Below are 18,195 nucleotides of genomic sequence, written 5' to 3'. Positions count from 1 at the left end.
GCGACGCGAATTCCCAGCCAAGACTATTTCTGGACGGATGTGACGGGCGGCGCCATTACTCGCTTTTCTATAGGGACCGAGACGGATGGAGACCACTCACGTGCAGCGGATTACGCCATTCCCTAGAATTCCACGTGCTGAAGCGGAGCCGGTTATAACCGATCCCGCAACGGCCGTACACGTGAGGGGCCCGAAGACTGATCACATTTAAAGGGCCAGTACAGACGTGTGTGTAGAACTGCAGGTGTCCTACAGCGGACGGGGCAGATTTATACGCAGTGTTAATAGAACGAGCCCTGGAAGAAATTGCTCCTGAGTCCATCATCTGGACAGGCCGCCAGCAGATGAGCTCAACGTCCGCTATACTTTACACCACATTCTGTGTATTGAACCGCACGTGGCCAGACCGCACGTGGCCAGACCGCACGTGGCCAGACCGCACAGGGGTTTGTACCTTTTGGGGCTCCAGGGTATGGGGGGGGGGGTGTACCTGTTGGGGCTCCAGGGTATGGGGGGGGGGTGTACCTGTTGGGGCTCCAGGGTATGGGGGGGGGGGGTGTACCTGTTGGGGCTCCAGGGTATGGGGGGGGGGTGTACCTGTTGGGGCTCCAGGGTATGGGGGGGGGGTGTACCTGTTGGGGCTCCAGGGTATGGGGGGGGGGGTGTACCTGTTGGGGCTCCAGGGTATGGGGGGGGGGTGTACCTGTTGGGGCTCCAGGGTATGGGGGGGGGGGTGTACCTGTTGGGGCTCCAGGGTATGGGGGGGGGGGTGTACCTGTTGGGGCTCCAGGGTATGGGGGGGGGGTTGTACCTGTTGGGGCTCCAGGGTATAGGGGGGGGGGTGTACCTGTTGGGGCTCCAGGGTATGGGGGGGGGGGTTGTACCTGTTGGGGCTCCAGGGTATGGGGGGGGGGGTGTACCTGTTGGGGCTCCAGGGTATGGGGGGTGGGGGTGTACCTGTTGGGGCTCCAGGGTATGGTGGGGGGGGTGTACCTGTTGGGGCTCCAGGGTATGGGGGGGGGGGTGTACCTGTTGGGGCTCCAGGGTATGGGGGGGGGTGTACCTGTTGGGGCTCCAGGGTATGGGGGGGGGGTGTACCTGTTGGGGCTCCAGGGTATGGGGGGTGGGGGTGTACCTGTTGGGGCTCCAGGGTATGGTGGGGGGGGTGTACCTGTTGGGGCTCCAGGGTATGGGGGGGGGGTGTACCTGTTGGGGCTCCAGGGTATGGGGGGGGGGTGTACCTGTTGGGGCTCCAGGGTATGGGGGGGGGGGTGTACCTGTTGGGGCTCCAGGGTATGGTGGGGGGGGGGGTGTACCTGTTGGGGCTCCAGGGTATGGGGGGGGGGGGTGTACCTGTTGGGGCTCCAGGGTATGGGGGGGGGGTGTACCTGTTGGGGCTCCAGGGTATGGTGGGGGGGGGTGTACCTGTTGGGGCTCCAGGGTATGGGGGGGGGGGGTGTACCTGTTGGGGCTCCAGGGTATGGGGGGGGGGGTGCACCTGTTGGGGCTCCAGGGTATGGGGGGGGGGTGTACCTGTTGGGGCTCCAGGGTATGGGGGGGGGGGTGTACCTGTTGGGGCTCCAGGTTATGGGGGGGGGTGTACCTGTTGGGGCTCCAGGGTATGGTGGGGGGGGGTGTACCTGTTGGGGCTCCAGGGTATGGGGGGGGGGTGTACCTGTTGGGGCTCCAGGGTATGGTGGGGGGGGTGTACCTGTTGGGGCTCCAGGGTATGGGGGGGGGGGGGTGTACCTGTTGGGGCTCCAGGGTATGGTGGGGGGGGTGTACCTGTTGGGGCTCCAGGGTATGGGGGGGGGGTGTACCTGTTGGGGCTCCAGGGTATGGGGGGGGGGTGTACCTGTTGGGGCTCCAGGGTATGGGGGGCGTTGCGCTCAGGTCTGGGAACAGGACGCCGTTGTCCCTGATCCGGTCCAGGGCGTAGTGCATCTCACACAGCGGCTGCCGGTTCAGCTGGAACTGGAGCTCAACCTGGAGGAAGAAGGAAACCATCAGATCAGAACATGATGGGGATAGTAGTCCTGCACCATCGGAGACACACAGTTTAAGCATCTTACACTCCAGTCACATCCACAGCTGCATTCACCAATCCTCAATTACATCCAGAGCTGCGTTCACAGCTGTTTTGAGGTCAGCAGCTCTGGATGTGACTGTAGTAAAATACAGTGTAATTCAGAAACATTACAGGTGGCCAGAAGTGTGACTGAAGTATAAGACACGATGAAACCGCAGAATTGCAAATGCTGCTCTGGATGTAACTGGAGTACATGATGTAAAAGCAGAATTAAAGCATGCAGCCCTGGATGTGACTGGAGGAAACAGCAGGATTGTGAATGAAGCTGTAGATGTGACTTGAGAATAGGACATGAAGAAACAGCTGCATTACGTATGCTGCTCTTGATGTTACAAGAGTACAATACACAAAGAAACAGCAAGATTGTGCAGGCAGCTCTGGCTGTGACTGGAGTATAATACATACACAGCAGGACAGTGCAGGCAGCTCTGGCTGTGACTGGAGTATAATACATACACAGCAGGACAGTGCAGGCAGCTCTGGCTGTGACTGGAGTATAATACATACACAGCAGGACAGTGCAGGCAGCTCTGGCTGTGACTGGAGCATAATACATACACAGCAGGACAGTGCAGGCAGCTCTGGCTGTGACTGGAGTATAATACATACACAGCAGGACAGTGCAGGCAGCTCTGGCTGTGACTGGAGTATAATACATACACAGCAGGACAGTGCAGGCAGCTCTGGCTGTGACTGGAGTATAATACATACACAGCAGGACAGTGCAGGCAGCTCTGGCTGTGACTGGAGTATAATACATACACAGCAGGACAGTGCAGGCAGCTCTGGCTGTGACTGGAGTATAATACATACACAGCAGGACAGTGCAGGCAGCTCTGGCTGTGACTGGAGTATAATACATACACAGCAGGACAGTGCAGGCAGCTCTGGCTGTGACTGGAGCATAATACATACACAGCAGGACAGTGCAGGCAGCTCTGGCTGTGACTGGAGTATAATACATACACAGCAGGACAGTGCAGGCAGCTCTGGCTGTAACTGGAGTATAATACATATACAGCAGGACAGCGCAGGCAGCTCTGGCTGTAACTGGAGTATAATACATACACAGCAGGACAGTGCAGGCAGCTCTGGCTGTGACTGGAGTATAATACATATACAGCAGGATAGTGCAGGCAGCTCTGGCTGTGACTGGAGTATAATACATACACAGCAGGACAGTGCAGGCAGCTCTGGCTGTGGCTGGAGTATAATACATATACAGTAGGACAGTGCAGGCAGCTCTGGCTGTGACTATAATATAATACATATACAGCAGGATAGTGCAGGCAGCTCTGGCTGTGACTATAATATAATACATATACAGCAGGACAGTGCAGGCAGCTCTGGCTGTGACTGGAGTATAATACATATACAGCAGGACAGTGCAGGCAGCTCTGGCTGTAACTGGAGTATAATACATACACAGAAGGACAGTGCAGGCAGCTCTGGCTGTGACTATAATATAATACATATACAGCAGGACAGTGCAGGCAGCTCTGGCTGTGACTGGAGTATAATACATACACAGCAGGACAGTGCAGGCAGCTCTGGCTGTGACTGGAGTATAATACATATACAGTAGGACAGTGCAGGCAGCTCTGGCTGTGACTGGAGTATAATACATATACAGCAGTACAGTGCAGGCAGCTCTGGCTGTGACTGGAGTATAATACATATACAGCAGGACAGTGCAGGCAGCTCTGGCTGTGGCTGGAGTATAATACATATACAGCAGGATAGTGCAGGCAGCTCTGGCTGTGACTGGAGTATAATACATATACAGCAGGATAGTGCAGGCAGCTCTGGCTGTGACTGGAGTATAATACATACACAGCAGGACAGTGCAGGCAGCTCTGGCTGTGACTGGAGTATAATACATACACAGCAGGACAGTGCAGGCAGCTCTGGCTGTGACTGGAGTATAATACATACACAGCAGGACAGTGCAGGCAGCTCTGGCTGTAACTGGAGTATAATACATATACAGCAGGACAGCGCAGGCAGCTCTGGCTGTAACTGGAGTATAATACATACACAGCAGGACAGTGCAGGCAGCTCTGGCTGTGACTGGAGTATAATACATATACAGCAGTACAGTGCAGGCAGCTCTGGCTGTGACTGGAGTATAATACATATACAGCAGGATAGTGCAGGCAGCTCTGGCTGTGACTGGAGTATAATACATACACAGCAGGACAGTGCAGGCAGCTCTGGCTGTGACTATAATATAATACATATACAGCAGGATAGTGCAGGCAGCTCTGGCTGTGACTATAATATAATACATATACAGCAGGACAGTGCAGGCAGCTCTGGCTGTGACTGGAGTATAATACATATACAGCAGGACAGTGCAGGCAGCTCTGGCTGTAACTGGAGTATAATACATACACAGCAGGACAGTGCAGGCAGCTCTGGCTGTGACTATAATATAATACATATACAGCAGGACAGTGCAGGCAGCTCTGGCTGTGACTGGAGTATAATACATACACAGCAGGACAGTGCAGGCAGCTCTGGCTGTGACTGGAGTATAATACATATACAGTAGGACAGTGCAGGCAGCTCTGGCTGTGACTGGAGTATAATACATATACAGCAGTACAGTGCAGGCAGCTCTGGCTGTGACTGGAGTATAATACATATACAGCAGGACAGTGCAGGCAGCTCTGGCTGTGGCTGGAGTATAATACATATACAGCAGGATAGTGCAGGCAGCTCTGGCTGTGACTGGAGTATAATACATATACAGCAGGATAGTGCAGGCAGCTCTGGCTGTGACTGGAGTATAATACATACACAGCAGGACAGTGCAGGCAGCTCTGGCTGTGACTGGAGTATAATACATATACAGTAGGACAGTGCAGGCAGCTCTGGCTGTGACTGGAGTATAATACATATACAGCAGGACAGTGCAGGCAGCTCTGGCTGTGACTGGAGTATAATACATATACAGCAGGACAGTGCAGGCAGCTCTGGCTGTGACTGGAGTATAATACATATACAGCAGGATAGTGCAGCAGCTCTGGCTGTGACTGGAGTATAATACATACACAGCAGGACAGTGCAGGCAGCTCTAGCTGTGGCTGGAGTATAATACATATACAGCAGGACAGTGCAGGCAGCTCTGGCTGTGACTGGAGTATAATACATATACAGCAGGATAGTGCAGGCAGCTCTGGCTGTGACTGGAGTATAATACATACACAGCAGGACAGTGAGGGCAGCTCTGGCTGTGACTGGAGTATAATACATACACAGCAGGACAGTGAGGGCAGCTCTGGCTGTGACTGGAGTATAATACATACACAGCAGGACAGTGCAGGCAGCTCTGGCTGTGACTGGAGTATAATACATACACAGCAGCACAGTGCAGGCAGCTCTGGCTGTGACTGGAGTGGATCCGCTCGTACCTGCATCTCGCGGTCAGGCCGCAGCCGCAGCTCGTCGCAGCAGTCCTTGCATATTCTCAGGAAGATGTAGTCCTTGGTCTTCTCCTCGATGACGGCTTCGTACACCTTCTCTTTGCTCCCCTGGCTCTGCGCAGACTTCTCCTTGGAGAGCGGCAGCAGATACACAGCGTTCACTTTGGTCATCACTAGTCTGCCGGCCAGAGTGTCTTCAGAAAGGGTCTCCGTCAGTTTAAAGCGACCAAAAAGCTGCCCGTTCTGGGCGTACTTGGCACCGCCGGAGACGCCCGTCAGCATGAAGCTCGCCACCAGCTGCAGCACAACCTTGATGTTAAACCTGCGAATAAACGAAGGGTTAATGGCTGACATTTCCGGATAGACGCGCAGATGCCCGTTTCTGGGAAAGTTGGGTGACATTCATCACAGATCCCTCAAGGAGTCACCCAGCTTTCCTAATCTGGCTGGTCATTCAGACATACATGCCAGACTGTACTAATACATAACTGGGCCCTTCAGAAGCCTAGGAAAGCTGAGTGACACCTGAGGCCGTATTATTTTCACCCAGCTTTCCCACACACAGATCCTAATTCTCCGTCATACTGCACATTGACCGGTCTAATGCATTAAAGAGACGGCGCACTATTAATACCCCTGTAGATTATACGACTCTTTCACAGGCAGTCGGCATTCAATCAGGAAGCAATGGCGCCCTCCAGTGGATGAACCGAGTCACCACGCCCAGAAAATAGAAACCCTGATGAGAACGTGATACGAGGCAGGGCGCCCATCAATAGACACAGGCTTTGTTACTCAGCTTTCCTACACTCCTGAAAGCTGGGACTACCCCTATGGGAGCAGAACTAGCAGCTATATCAGTAGTCACCCAGCTTTCCCAGAAACAGATGAGAAAACAAATATTTTTAACAGCTTGAAATAAAGAACGACTTCAAGGGGTTGTTCAGCATTTAAAAAACATCTCTCCAGAAACAGCGCCACACCTGTCCACAGGTTGTTTGTGGTATTACGACCTCAATGTAACTGAGTGGCAATACTACACACAACCTATGAACAGGGGTGGCGCTGTTGCTGGAAGAAATCAAACGTGTTTTTACATGATGTGAGGAAAGAGAAGAACTTTATGGGACTGATGAGCTGATGTTATCCAGAGAGCAGCTCTAGGGGGTCCACAGTACGGGACACCCCCTCTAATACGGAGGCATCCACAAAGCTAGGAATATCCAGAACAGACCACCCCCAATACAATCAGTGAAGCAGCACCTGACAGGCAGCAGGGGGCGCCACTTACTTGCTGACTTCCTTATACTGTGCAATCTCTTCGATGTACAGCAGGTCGTGCAGGCGGGACTGGTAGTTGGTCCTGGTCAGGGACTTGTCCAGGACGGACTGTGTAAACAGCTGGTCGGCGGAGAGGGGGATTTGGTAGCGGCTGAGGAGGCTGCGCTCCAGCTCAGTCGTTTCGTTGGGCTCGTACTCCACGATGGTCTTAGACATGGAGTCCCAGCGTTTGGCGGTCGTTAGCAGCTGCTGGCGGGCGTGCATCAAGTACTCCAGATCTGAGACAAGACAATGAGATCGCTCGTTACAGGACCCTCACCCTACAAGTCGTATCAATGTTCAAGCTTCATCACTCCAGTCACATCCAGAGCTGCATTCATAATTCTACTGCCGGACCCAACAGGTCACTGCTGCCCCCGGCTGGTTCAGTGTCATAGACGCAGCTTTACAGCAGCCACCAGAGTATAGACTCATGGAATTTAAAATCTGAGAAAGCTTATACTCCAGTCACATTCAAAGCTCCACTCTAAATTCTACTGCTCGCTACTTGTAATGCTCTCAAAATAAATTGGGTTTATAGGAAGCTTGGAGATTTATTGCATCACTGTGCTGACCGTTACCTCTCTGCGAGTATCTAAGCGATCCCATAATGCATTGCAATACAGGACATGAAGCCCCAATGTGACAACAGCAAATACCCAAAAATAGTAGTCACATCCCTGCACCCGGAGGACTAGAGCGGGGGAGGGGTCGTCACATAGACGGCATAGTACTATTATATGCAGGGGTGTAATCTGTAACCCGGGGTCTCGGAGGGGAGGGGGTGCACAATAGTAGTGAGCGCAGCTCTGGAGTATAATACAGGATGTAACTCAGGATCAGTACAGGATAAGTAATGTAATGTATGTACACAGTGACTCCACCAGCAGAATAGTGAGTGCAGCTCTGGAGTATAATACAGGATGTAACTCAGGATCAGTACAGGATAAGTAATGTAATGTATGTACACAGTGACTCCACCAGCAGAATAGTGAGTGCAGCTCTGGAGTATAATACAGGATGTAACTCAGGATCAGTACAGGATAAGTAATGTATGTACACAGTGACTCCACCAGCAGAATAGTGAGTGCAGCTCTGGAGTATAATACAGGATGTAACTCAGGATCAGTACAGGATAAGTAATGTAATGTATGCACACAGCGACTCCACCAGCAGAATAGTGAGTGCAGCTCTGGAGTATAATACAGGAAGTAACTCAGGATCAGTACAGGATAAGTAATGTATGTACACAGTGACTCCACCAGCAGAATAGTGAGTGCAGCTCTGGAGTATAATACAGGATGTATCTCAGGATCAGTACAGGATAAGTAATGTAATGTATGTACACAGTGACTCCGCCAGCAGAATAGTGAGTGCAGCTCTGGAGTATAATACAGGATGTAACTCGGGATCAGTACAGGATAAGTAATGTATGTACACAGTGACTCCACCAGCAGAATAGTGAGTGCAGCTCTGGAGTATAATACAGGATGTAACTCAGGATCAGTACAGGATAAGTAATGTAATGTATGTACACAGTGACTCCACCAGCAGAATAGTGAGTGCAGCTCTGGGGTATAATACAGGATGTAACTCCGGATCAGTACAGGATAAGTAATGTAATGTATGTACACAGTGACTCCACCAGCAGAATAGTGAGTGCAGCTCTGGAGTATAATACAGGATATAACTCAGGATCAGTACAGGATAAGTAATGTAATGTATATACACAGTGACTACACCAGCAGAATAGTGAGTGCAGCTCTGGAGTATAATACAGGATATAACTCAGGATCAGTACAGGATAAGTAATGTAATGTATGTACACAGTGACTCCACCAGCAGAATAGTGAGTGCAGCTCTGGAGTATAATACATGATATAACTCCGGATCAGTACAGGATAAGTAATGTAATGTATGTACACAGTGCCTCCACCAGCAGAATAGGGAGTACAGCTCTGGAGTATAATACAGGATATAACTCAGGATCAGTACAGGATAAGTAATGTATGTACACAGTGACTCCACCAGCAGAATAGTGAGTACAGCTCCGGAGTATAATACAGGATGTAACTCAGGATCAGTACAGGATAAGTAATGTAATGTATGTACACAGTAACTCCACCAGCAGAATAGTGAGTGCAGCTCTGGAGTATAATACAGGATGTAACTCAGGATCAGTACAGGATAAGTAATGTAATGTATGTACACAGTGACTCCACCAGCAGAATAGTGAGTGCAGCTCTGGAGTATAATACAGGATGTAACTCAGGATCAGTACAGGATAAGTAATGTATGTACACAGTGACTCCACCAGCAGAATAGTGAGTACAGCTCCGGAGTATAATACAGGATATAACTCAGGATCAGTACAGGATAAGTAATGTAATGTATGTACACAGTGACTCCACCAGCAGAATAGTGAGTGCAGCTCTGGAGTATAATACAGGATATAACTCAGGATCAGTACAGGATAAGTAATGTATGTACACAGTGACTCCACCAGCAGAATAGTGAGTACAGCTCCGGAGTATAATACAGGATGTAACTCAGGATCAGTACAGGATAAGTAATGTATGTACACAGTGACTCCACCAGCAGAATAGTGAGTGCAGCTCTGGAGTATAATACAGGATGTAACTCAGGATCAGTACAGGATAAGTAATGTAATGTATGTACACAGTGTCTCTACCAGCAGAATAGTGAGTGCAGCTCTGGAGTATAATACAGGATATAACTCAGGATCAGTACAGGATAAGTAATGTATGTACACAGTGACTCCACCAGCAGAATAGTGAGTGCAGCTCTGGAGTATAATACAGGATGTAACTCTAGATCAGTACAGGATAAGTAATGTAATGTATACAGTGACTCCACCAGCAGAATAGTGCGTGCAGCTCTGGAGTATAATACAGGATATAACTCAGGATCAGTACAGGATAAGTAATGTAATGTATGTACACAGTGTCTCTACCAGCAGAATAGTGAGTGCAGCTCTGGAGTATAATACAGGATGTAACTCAGGATCAGTACAGGATAAGTAATGTAATGTATGTACACAGTGACTCCACCAGCAGAATAGTGAGTGCAGCTCTGGAGTATAATACAGGATATAACTCAGGATCAGTACAGGATAAGTAATGTATGTACACAGTGACTCCACCAGCAGAATAGTGAGTGCAGCTCTGGAGTATAATACAGGATGTAACTCAGGATCAGTACAGGATAAGTAATGTAATGTATGTACACAGTGACTCCACCAGCAGAATAGTGAGTGCAGCTCTGGAGTATAAGCAGTGTCTGTACAAGTGCTAATTACCTTCAGTTGAAGCAGCGTCCACCATGATCCTCTGCATCAGAACCGGCTCCACACCAAAGTCAAACACTACAGTCTGGCGGAAGGTTCCGAATATCTCGGTGGTAAACGTGATAACAATTTTGTACAAACAATGGTCAATGCCGTTCTGAGACATCATCTCCCCGACCCACTCCTGGCAGCTCTCCGGCACCTCCTGGGACATCTGGGTGTTGCCGTCTCCAGCGGATATTGCCACAATACTAAAATGAGGTCTATGAGCGTCGTACAGCAGAGCCACGCGCTGAAGCGTCCTTGCCGGCTGGGAAAAGAGAATGCAAAGTTGTGCAATAAGAAGGATGGCGGCTGAGGGGGAGGAGTCAGATTCAGCGACGGTCATGTGATTTTCTTACCTTACACGTTAGGAGAAACGTCCACGTCTGCTGAGATTTTTTGTTGGTGACGGTAACAGAGAGGCCAGGACTGTACTCCACGTGCACCCCCTCCACATACTCACTGAGCTGGAGAAGAACAACAAACATTTATCATTACTACAGTTCGTCATTAGCTGCCACTTCTATCCTGAAATGCTCTGTGCTGCTGGAGCAGTGTAACATTTTAGAAGCCGCTGTCATCCAGCAACACAGAGAATTACAAAGTACTACGACCTACGACCTCCCTCAACATCAGAAATGTGTCTCCTGAAAATCTCTGTGCTGCTGGGAGTCTGTTTTCATTATGTGTAAGTGTGGGGTTTGTTTCTTTTCTCCATCCTCTTGAACAGGGAGGATTTCTCGGAGGTCATCAGAACAGATACTATATTTTGGGTCCCGCGTGTAAGTACAGTGAGGTAGGAGGAGCAGTGACACCTCCGCGTCCGCCCTGCCCTTACACGTACCACTCTCTCTGGCGACAAGGAATTCATCCATTTCTCGATCAGGGACTCCATGTAGCTGCCTGAACATTGCGTATTCTCCTTCTGTTGCTTGAGACGTATGAGGCGCGAGGCGTATCGCTTCTGCCACTCCTCCAACTCCTCCTGGGAGTGCGCTGATGTGCACTGTGCTCCATACCGGCAGATCCCCTGCTCCAGGAACCTGAAAGACAGAGCCGCCGCCTCGTCACATCTGTAACTTCTATCACAGTATATTATCAAGGAGTTATATATAGCGGGAGAACAAGACCGTCCACGAGAACAGGAGGGAGAACAGAGGAAGAGACTGGAGGGTGTGATCTGTCTACACCAAGCAACAAAGCGGAGGATGTGCTGCGTACATACATGACATCACTTATTCTGCATTATACTCCAGAGCTGCACTCACTATTCTGCAGAAATAAAGCTGAAATTTCCCAGCATTCCCTGCTGGTTCCGTGTCTGTACAGAGCTTGCTCTAGCAATTTGCATTCTGGGAAGTGTCATTTTTATCGGACACCATACATCAGGAATTCCTATTACCGGTGTTATATCCACACGTACCTTTTACATAGTGTGTACTCCTCACTGCTTGTAACACCCCGGGGCGGAGGCCGAAACTGCCAACCATCCTGGGTACCTGGAGACAGTAAGAAAAGATCACATAATGAATGTACAGTCACAGGGGGGTTAATGGTTTATAGGACAGGGAGGAGCTCGTTTGTGGCACCTTTACAGCTATACAATGCCCCCCCCCCCCACACCAGGATTGCTGTGGTTTTCGTTCACACTACGGGTACTGGGTGGCCATCTTGGCCCTTTTTTTAACGGACGTTTTGCATCCAATCGGTGTTGTTTTTGACGGACGATTGTGACCCGATTTGCATCTGTTTTTCACGGTACGTTTCAAAAAAACAAAACAAAAACGATGAATTTGTAGATCGCGCCACCCACACCCCCTGTAGACCGCGCTCTATTCCCCACCCCTAAGGATGGCGCCATTGGGGCTCCCTCTACGAGTGGAATCCCTGGCCAGAGCGTTGCTGATGCTCTGGCTGGGGATTTGGTTCCTAGAGAGAACCCAAATGACCAGATCTACATCTGGGGGAGGAGGGGGGCATAGGTGGCAATATCTTCTCCACGAGCTGAATCCCAGCCAGAGCATCGGCAACTCTCTGGCCAGAGTTTCCGGTCCAGGAGGACCCCTGACGTCACTGTCCTTATATGGACAGTGACATCAGGGGGCCCTCCAGAAATGGTATCTCTGGCCAGAGTGTCGGCAATGCTCTGGCCAGGGATTCCCATGCCGGGTGCTGCCTGAAGGTGGATGCGGCAGTATCCGGCAAATAGAACACGAAGATAGGATGCGGTGCCGACCTCCCAGGGAACCGGTGACAAAAGCGCTGAAGGTAACGTTTTTTGGGACCAGCTCCTGCACCACAACTTACGTCCCATGTGCCAGAACAGATCCTATAGAAAGCTATGGGATTGTTCTAGCATCAGCTTCTTGTCTGCAGCACGCCGCCGGAGGGACAGGGACGACGATCACGTGAGAACGGCCCCGAACTTACCATAATCACTAGATTACAGGGAGGCTATAATCGGAGACAGCCGACCGCACATATTTAGAGTGGGGTGCCATACTCTCAAGCCCCCACTTATGGTATACCATGACATGTTGGCAATAAATTATGGAGGAGTTCCCCTTTAAGTCAATGCGGGTTTTTACACCCCAACAGCGTACGTTATCACGCCAGTACGTAAGATATAGCAGCAGATGAAGGGTTAAGGGCAGGCACTAGGACCCAGAGCGATCAGATCACAGAGGTTGTGATGTCACCGGGGTTTCCTTCGTTAGGGGGGAGAAAAGAGCGGAGGTCAGAGTCTTTTCTAGACGCCTGATTGGACGCTCTCATTCGCTCAGACACATGCGCTGTCCCGGAGGAACATGTTGCAGCAATCACTAGAAAGACGCAGTGCAGGAAATCTTACCGTCATCTAAATCCTCCACGTGAAAACCGGAGCGAACCGAGCTGGCGACATTCTGCGAGAAAGAGAGGAGACGATTACATCACCGGACCGGACGCTGGACTCCGGCCCCTCCGGCCATTACTCCGCCATGTCTGATAGTCAGGAAAGGACTAGTCCTGTGAATGCGGATACTTGTGGCCTGGTAATAGGATATCGCTAGAGCTCATCGTCTCCCGCGCTGGCGGAGGAGAAGAGATACAGCCCATCGAGCGGACGCGCAAATCCTTCCATAGAGTAGAATAGAGATACTGCGCATGCACGAACCCCTCTCCTCTGTAAACGGGGGGCACACTGACCGTTCAGGCTCTACAATGATTATGGGTGTCACCATTTACCAGTCCGTGTCTGACCCTCCCCCTACAAGCGCCGTCCTATTCCTAGGAGGTTACCGGGTAACGGTAGAGACTCCGCGGACCACCCGCACAGAGCGGCCGCCATTTTTCTTACCTCAATCTCAGACAGCAGAGTCTTTAACCGTGTCAGGTCCTTGGTCACCATCCCATTCTAGGGGAGCAAAGAGACAACATGAGACTGGTCAACTCCACCCTGGTAACCCCATGACCTCCAGACCCTGAGAAGACGGCGTCTGACCCAGACACAGAGGATTGTTACAATTGTATCCAGTCTAGACGATCCTCTGCGGACGCATACATTTTACCTGCACTGATACATTGTAACAAACAACCAGTAAACAATGGAGATGTGTGCTGTTGGTGTATTCAGTTTACAGAGTATTGCAGAGACTGATACATTGTGCCCTCAGTTTTGAAATGGTCAGCAAGCAGAGGTCTTGAAAAAGTTGAGGAATTGAAAGCTCGCTCCTCGCTCACTCATGCCCCGGGCTTGCCGTTTCTCTAGTGTAACGCTTTCTACACCCGCAGAGATAGCGCAATGACATCATGACGGCTGTGACCGAGCCCCCTCCCCGCCTTTGTGCGATCACACGGGACTCCTCCATGTATCAGGACGGGGACCTCTTCTTACCAGCGGTTCTCCGATTAAAGTCTTGGATAATACACTGGACACGATCTGCAGTTTTCCCTCCAGGTGCAAACAGCAAAGTACAGCGTGAACGGAGGCGTCCAACTGCGTGCGGCCCGGCCCCAGGACTGGAGAGAGAAGAGAACGGAGTCAGCGGTGTACCTCAATACTGACACCCAGGAGATAATGAGACCCCCGGGAGCGGAGGAGGGGAAAAAACCTGCACAGAACGCCTGCTGCCGGGCATAGGACGGGGGTCACACTCACCCCAATATAACTAATCACATGAAAACGGCTGAAAAACGACAAAAATCTGCAGAACTCACTGCTAAACGAGACAATAACAACAGCACATGAGGAAGAGGAGCTCAGCACTTACCCAGCATGCAGTCTTCATCCGCCTGATCATAGTTCTTCTACAACAGAAAAGAGGAACATGTAAGACTCAGCGATGTCATAGGATCGTCCACTAATAGATATATATAAATCCTAATCATTGTATATGTAAATCCTGTATTATACTTCAGAGCTGCACTCACTATTCTGCTGGAGGAGTCACTGTGTATATACATTACTTATCCTGTACTGATCCTGAATTATATCCTGTATTATACTCCAGAGCTGCACTCACTATTCTGCTGGTGGAGACACTGTATACATACATTACATTACTTATCCTGTACTGATCCTGAGTTACATCCTGTATTATACTCCACAGCTGCACTCACTATTCTGCTGGTGGAGTCACTGTGTACATACATTACTTATCCTGTACTGATCCTGAATTATATCCTGTATTATACTCCAGAGCTGCACTCACTATTCTGCTGGGGGAGTCACTGTGTACATACATTACATTACTTATCCTGTACTGATCCTGAGTTACATCCTGTATTATACTCCAGAGCTGCACTCACTATTCTGCTGGTGGGGTCACTGTGTACATACATTACTTATCCTGTACTGATCCTGAGTTACATCCTGTATTATACTCCAGAGCTGCACTCACTATTCTGCTGGTGGAGTCACTATGTACATACATTACATTACTTATCCTGTACTGATCCTGAGTTACATCCTGTATTATACTCCAGAGCTGCACTCACTATTCTGCTGGTGGAGTCACTGTGTACATACATTACTTATCCTGTACTGATCTAGAGTTACATCCTGTATTATACTCCAGAGCTGCACTCACTATTCTGCTGGTGGAGTCACTGTGTACATACATTACTTATCCTGTACTGATCCGGAGTTACATCCTGTATTATACTCCAGAGTTGCACTCACTATTCTGCTGGTGGAGTCACTGTGTATATACATTACATTACTTATCCTGTACTGATCCTGAGTTATATCCTGTATTATACTCCAGAGCTGCACTCACTATTCTGCTGGAGGAGTCACTGTGTACATACATTACTTATCCTGTACTGATCCTGAGTTACATCCTGTATTATACTCCAGAGCTGCACTCACTATTCTGCTGGTGGAGTCACTGTGTACATACATTACTTATCCTGTACTGATCCTGAGTTACATCCTGTATTATACTCCAGAGCTGCACTCACTATTCTGCTGGTGGAGTCACTGTGTACATACATTACATTACTTATCCTGTACTGATCTAGAGTTACATCCTGTATTATACTCCAGAGCTGCACTCACTATTCTGCTGGTGGAGTCACTGTGTACATACATTACTTATCCTGTACTGATCCGGAGTTACATCCTGTATTATACTCCAGAGTTGCACTCACTATTCTGCTGGTGGAGTCACTGTGTATATACATTACATTACTTATCCTGTACTGATCCAGAGTTATATCCTGTATTATACTCCAGAGCTGCACTCACTATTCTGCTGGTGGAGTCACTGTGTACATACATTACATTACTTATCCTGTACTGATCCTGAGTTATATCCTGTATTATACTCCAGAGCTGCACTCACTATTCTGCTGGTGGAGTCACTGTGTACATACATTACTTATCCTGTACTGATCCTGAGTTATATCCTGTATTACACTCCAGAGCTGCACTCACTATTCTGCTGGTGGAGTCACTGTGTACATACATTACTTATCCTGTACTGATCCCGAGTTATATCCTGTATTATACTTCAGAGCTGCACTCACTACTCTGCTGGTGGAGTCACTGTGTACATACATTACATTACTTATCCTGTACTGATCCTGAGTTATATCCTGTATTACACTCCAGAGCTGCACTCACTATTCTGCTGGTGCAGTCACTGTGTACATACATTACTTATCCTGCACTGATCCCGAGTTACATCCTGTATTATACTCCAGAGCTGCACTCACTATTCTGCTGGTGCAGTCACTGTGTACATACATTACATTACTTATCCTGTACTGATCCTGAGTTATATCCTGTATTATACTCCAGAGCTGCACTCACTATTCTGCTGGTGGAGTCACTGTGTACATATATTACATTACTTATCCTGTACTGATCCTGAGTTACATCCTGTATTATACTCCAGAGCTGCACTCACTATTCTGCTGGTGGAGTCGCTGCGTACATACATTACATTACTTATCCTGTACTGATCCTGAGTTATATCCTGTATTATACTCCAGAGCTGCACTCACTATTCTGCTGGTGGAGTCACTGTGTACATACATTACATTACTTATCCTGTACTGATCCTGAGTTATATCCTGTATTATACTCCAGAGCTGCACTCACTATACTGCTGGTGGAGTCACTGTGTACATATATTACTTATCCTGCACTGATCCCGAGTTACATCCTGTATTATACTCCAGAGCTGCACTCACTATTCTGCTGGTGGAGTCACTGTGTACATACATTACATTACTTATCCTGTACTGATCCTGAGTTACATCCTGTATGATACTGCAGAGCTGCACTCACTATTCTGCTGGTGGAGTCACTGTGTACATACATTACATTACTTATCCTGTACTGATCCTGAGTTACATCCTGTATTATACTCCAGAGCTGCACTCACTATTCTGCTGGTGGAGTCACTGTGTACATACATTACTTATCCTGTACTGATCCTGAGTTACATCCTGTATTATACTCCAGAGCTGCACTCACTATTCTGCTGGTGGAGTCACTGTGTATATACATTACATTACTTATCCTGTACTGATCCTGAGTTATATCCTGTATTATACTCCAGAGCTGCACTCACTATTCTGCTGGTGGAGTCACTGTGTACATACATTACATTACTTATCCTGTACTGATCCGGAGTTATATCCTGTATTACACTCCAGAGCTGCACTCACTATTCTGCTGGTGCAGTCACTGTGTACATACATTACATTACTTATCCTGTAATGATCCTGAGTTACATCCTGTATTATACTCCAGAGCTGCACTCACTATTCTGCTGGTGGAGTCACTGTGTACATACATTACATTACTTATCCTGTACTGATCCGGAGTTATATCCTGTATTACACTCCAGAGCTGCACTCACTATTCTGCTGGTGGAGTCACTGTGTACATACATTACATTACTTATCCTGTACTGATCCTGAGTTACATCCTGTATTATACTCCAGAGCTGCACTCACTATTCTGCTGGTGGAGTCACTGTGTACATACATTACATTACTTATCCTCTACTGATCCTGAGTTACATCCTGTATTATACTCCAGAGCTGCACTCACTATTCTGCTGGTGGAGTCACTGTGTACATACATTACATTACTTATCCTGTACTGATCCTGAGTTACATCCTGTATTATACTCCAGAGCTGCACTCACTATTCTGCTGGTGGAGTCACTGTTTACATACATTACATTACTTATACTGTACTGATGCTGAGTTATATCCTGTATTATACTCCAGAGCTGCACTCACTATTCTGCTGGTGCAGTCACTGTGTACATACATTACATTACTTATCCTGTACTGATCCTGAGTTACATCCTGTATTATACTCCAGAGCTGCACTCACTATTCTGCTGGTGGAGTCACTGTGTACACACATTACTTATCCTGTACTGATCCTGAGTTACAGCCTGTATTATACTCCAGAGCTGCACTCACTATTCTGCTGGAGTCACTGTGTACATACATTACTTATCCTGTACTGATCCTGAGTTATATCCTGTATTATACTTCAGAGC

At 48.7% G+C, this 18,195-nt stretch overlaps 1 protein-coding gene across 1 annotated transcript in view; it reads right to left on the bottom strand.

The window, feature by feature from the left end:
• Positions 1–1,855: 1,855 nt before the first annotated feature.
• The window catches only part of LOC142698905 (putative helicase with zinc finger domain), a gene marked incomplete at its 3' end in the record, with an annotated part of 47,465 nt that continues 31,125 nt past the window's right edge, over positions 1,856–18,195 (bottom strand). The window contains exons 3-13 of the mRNA XM_075847928.1: positions 14,437–14,473; positions 14,061–14,185; positions 13,524–13,580; positions 13,038–13,089; positions 11,610–11,685; positions 11,031–11,229; positions 10,546–10,653; positions 10,157–10,454; positions 6,809–7,076; positions 5,506–5,839; positions 1,856–1,986 (exon numbers count right to left, since the gene is read on the bottom strand). Of these exons, the coding sequence (XP_075704043.1) occupies positions 1,856–1,986; positions 5,506–5,839; positions 6,809–7,076; positions 10,157–10,454; positions 10,546–10,653; positions 11,031–11,229; positions 11,610–11,685; positions 13,038–13,089; positions 13,524–13,580; positions 14,061–14,185; positions 14,437–14,473 (1,685 nt within the window). The remainder of the gene's footprint in view (positions 1,987–5,505; positions 5,840–6,808; positions 7,077–10,156; positions 10,455–10,545; positions 10,654–11,030; positions 11,230–11,609; positions 11,686–13,037; positions 13,090–13,523; positions 13,581–14,060; positions 14,186–14,436; positions 14,474–18,195) is intronic.

The sequence above is a fragment of the Rhinoderma darwinii genome, unplaced genomic scaffold (genome assembly GCF_050947455.1).
Source record: "Rhinoderma darwinii isolate aRhiDar2 unplaced genomic scaffold, aRhiDar2.hap1 Scaffold_1049, whole genome shotgun sequence".
Classification (NCBI taxonomy): Eukaryota; Metazoa; Chordata; class Amphibia; order Anura; family Rhinodermatidae; genus Rhinoderma; species Rhinoderma darwinii.
The sequence above is the reverse complement of the archived record's forward strand: the minus strand, read 5'-3'. Positions and strand labels throughout refer to the sequence as shown.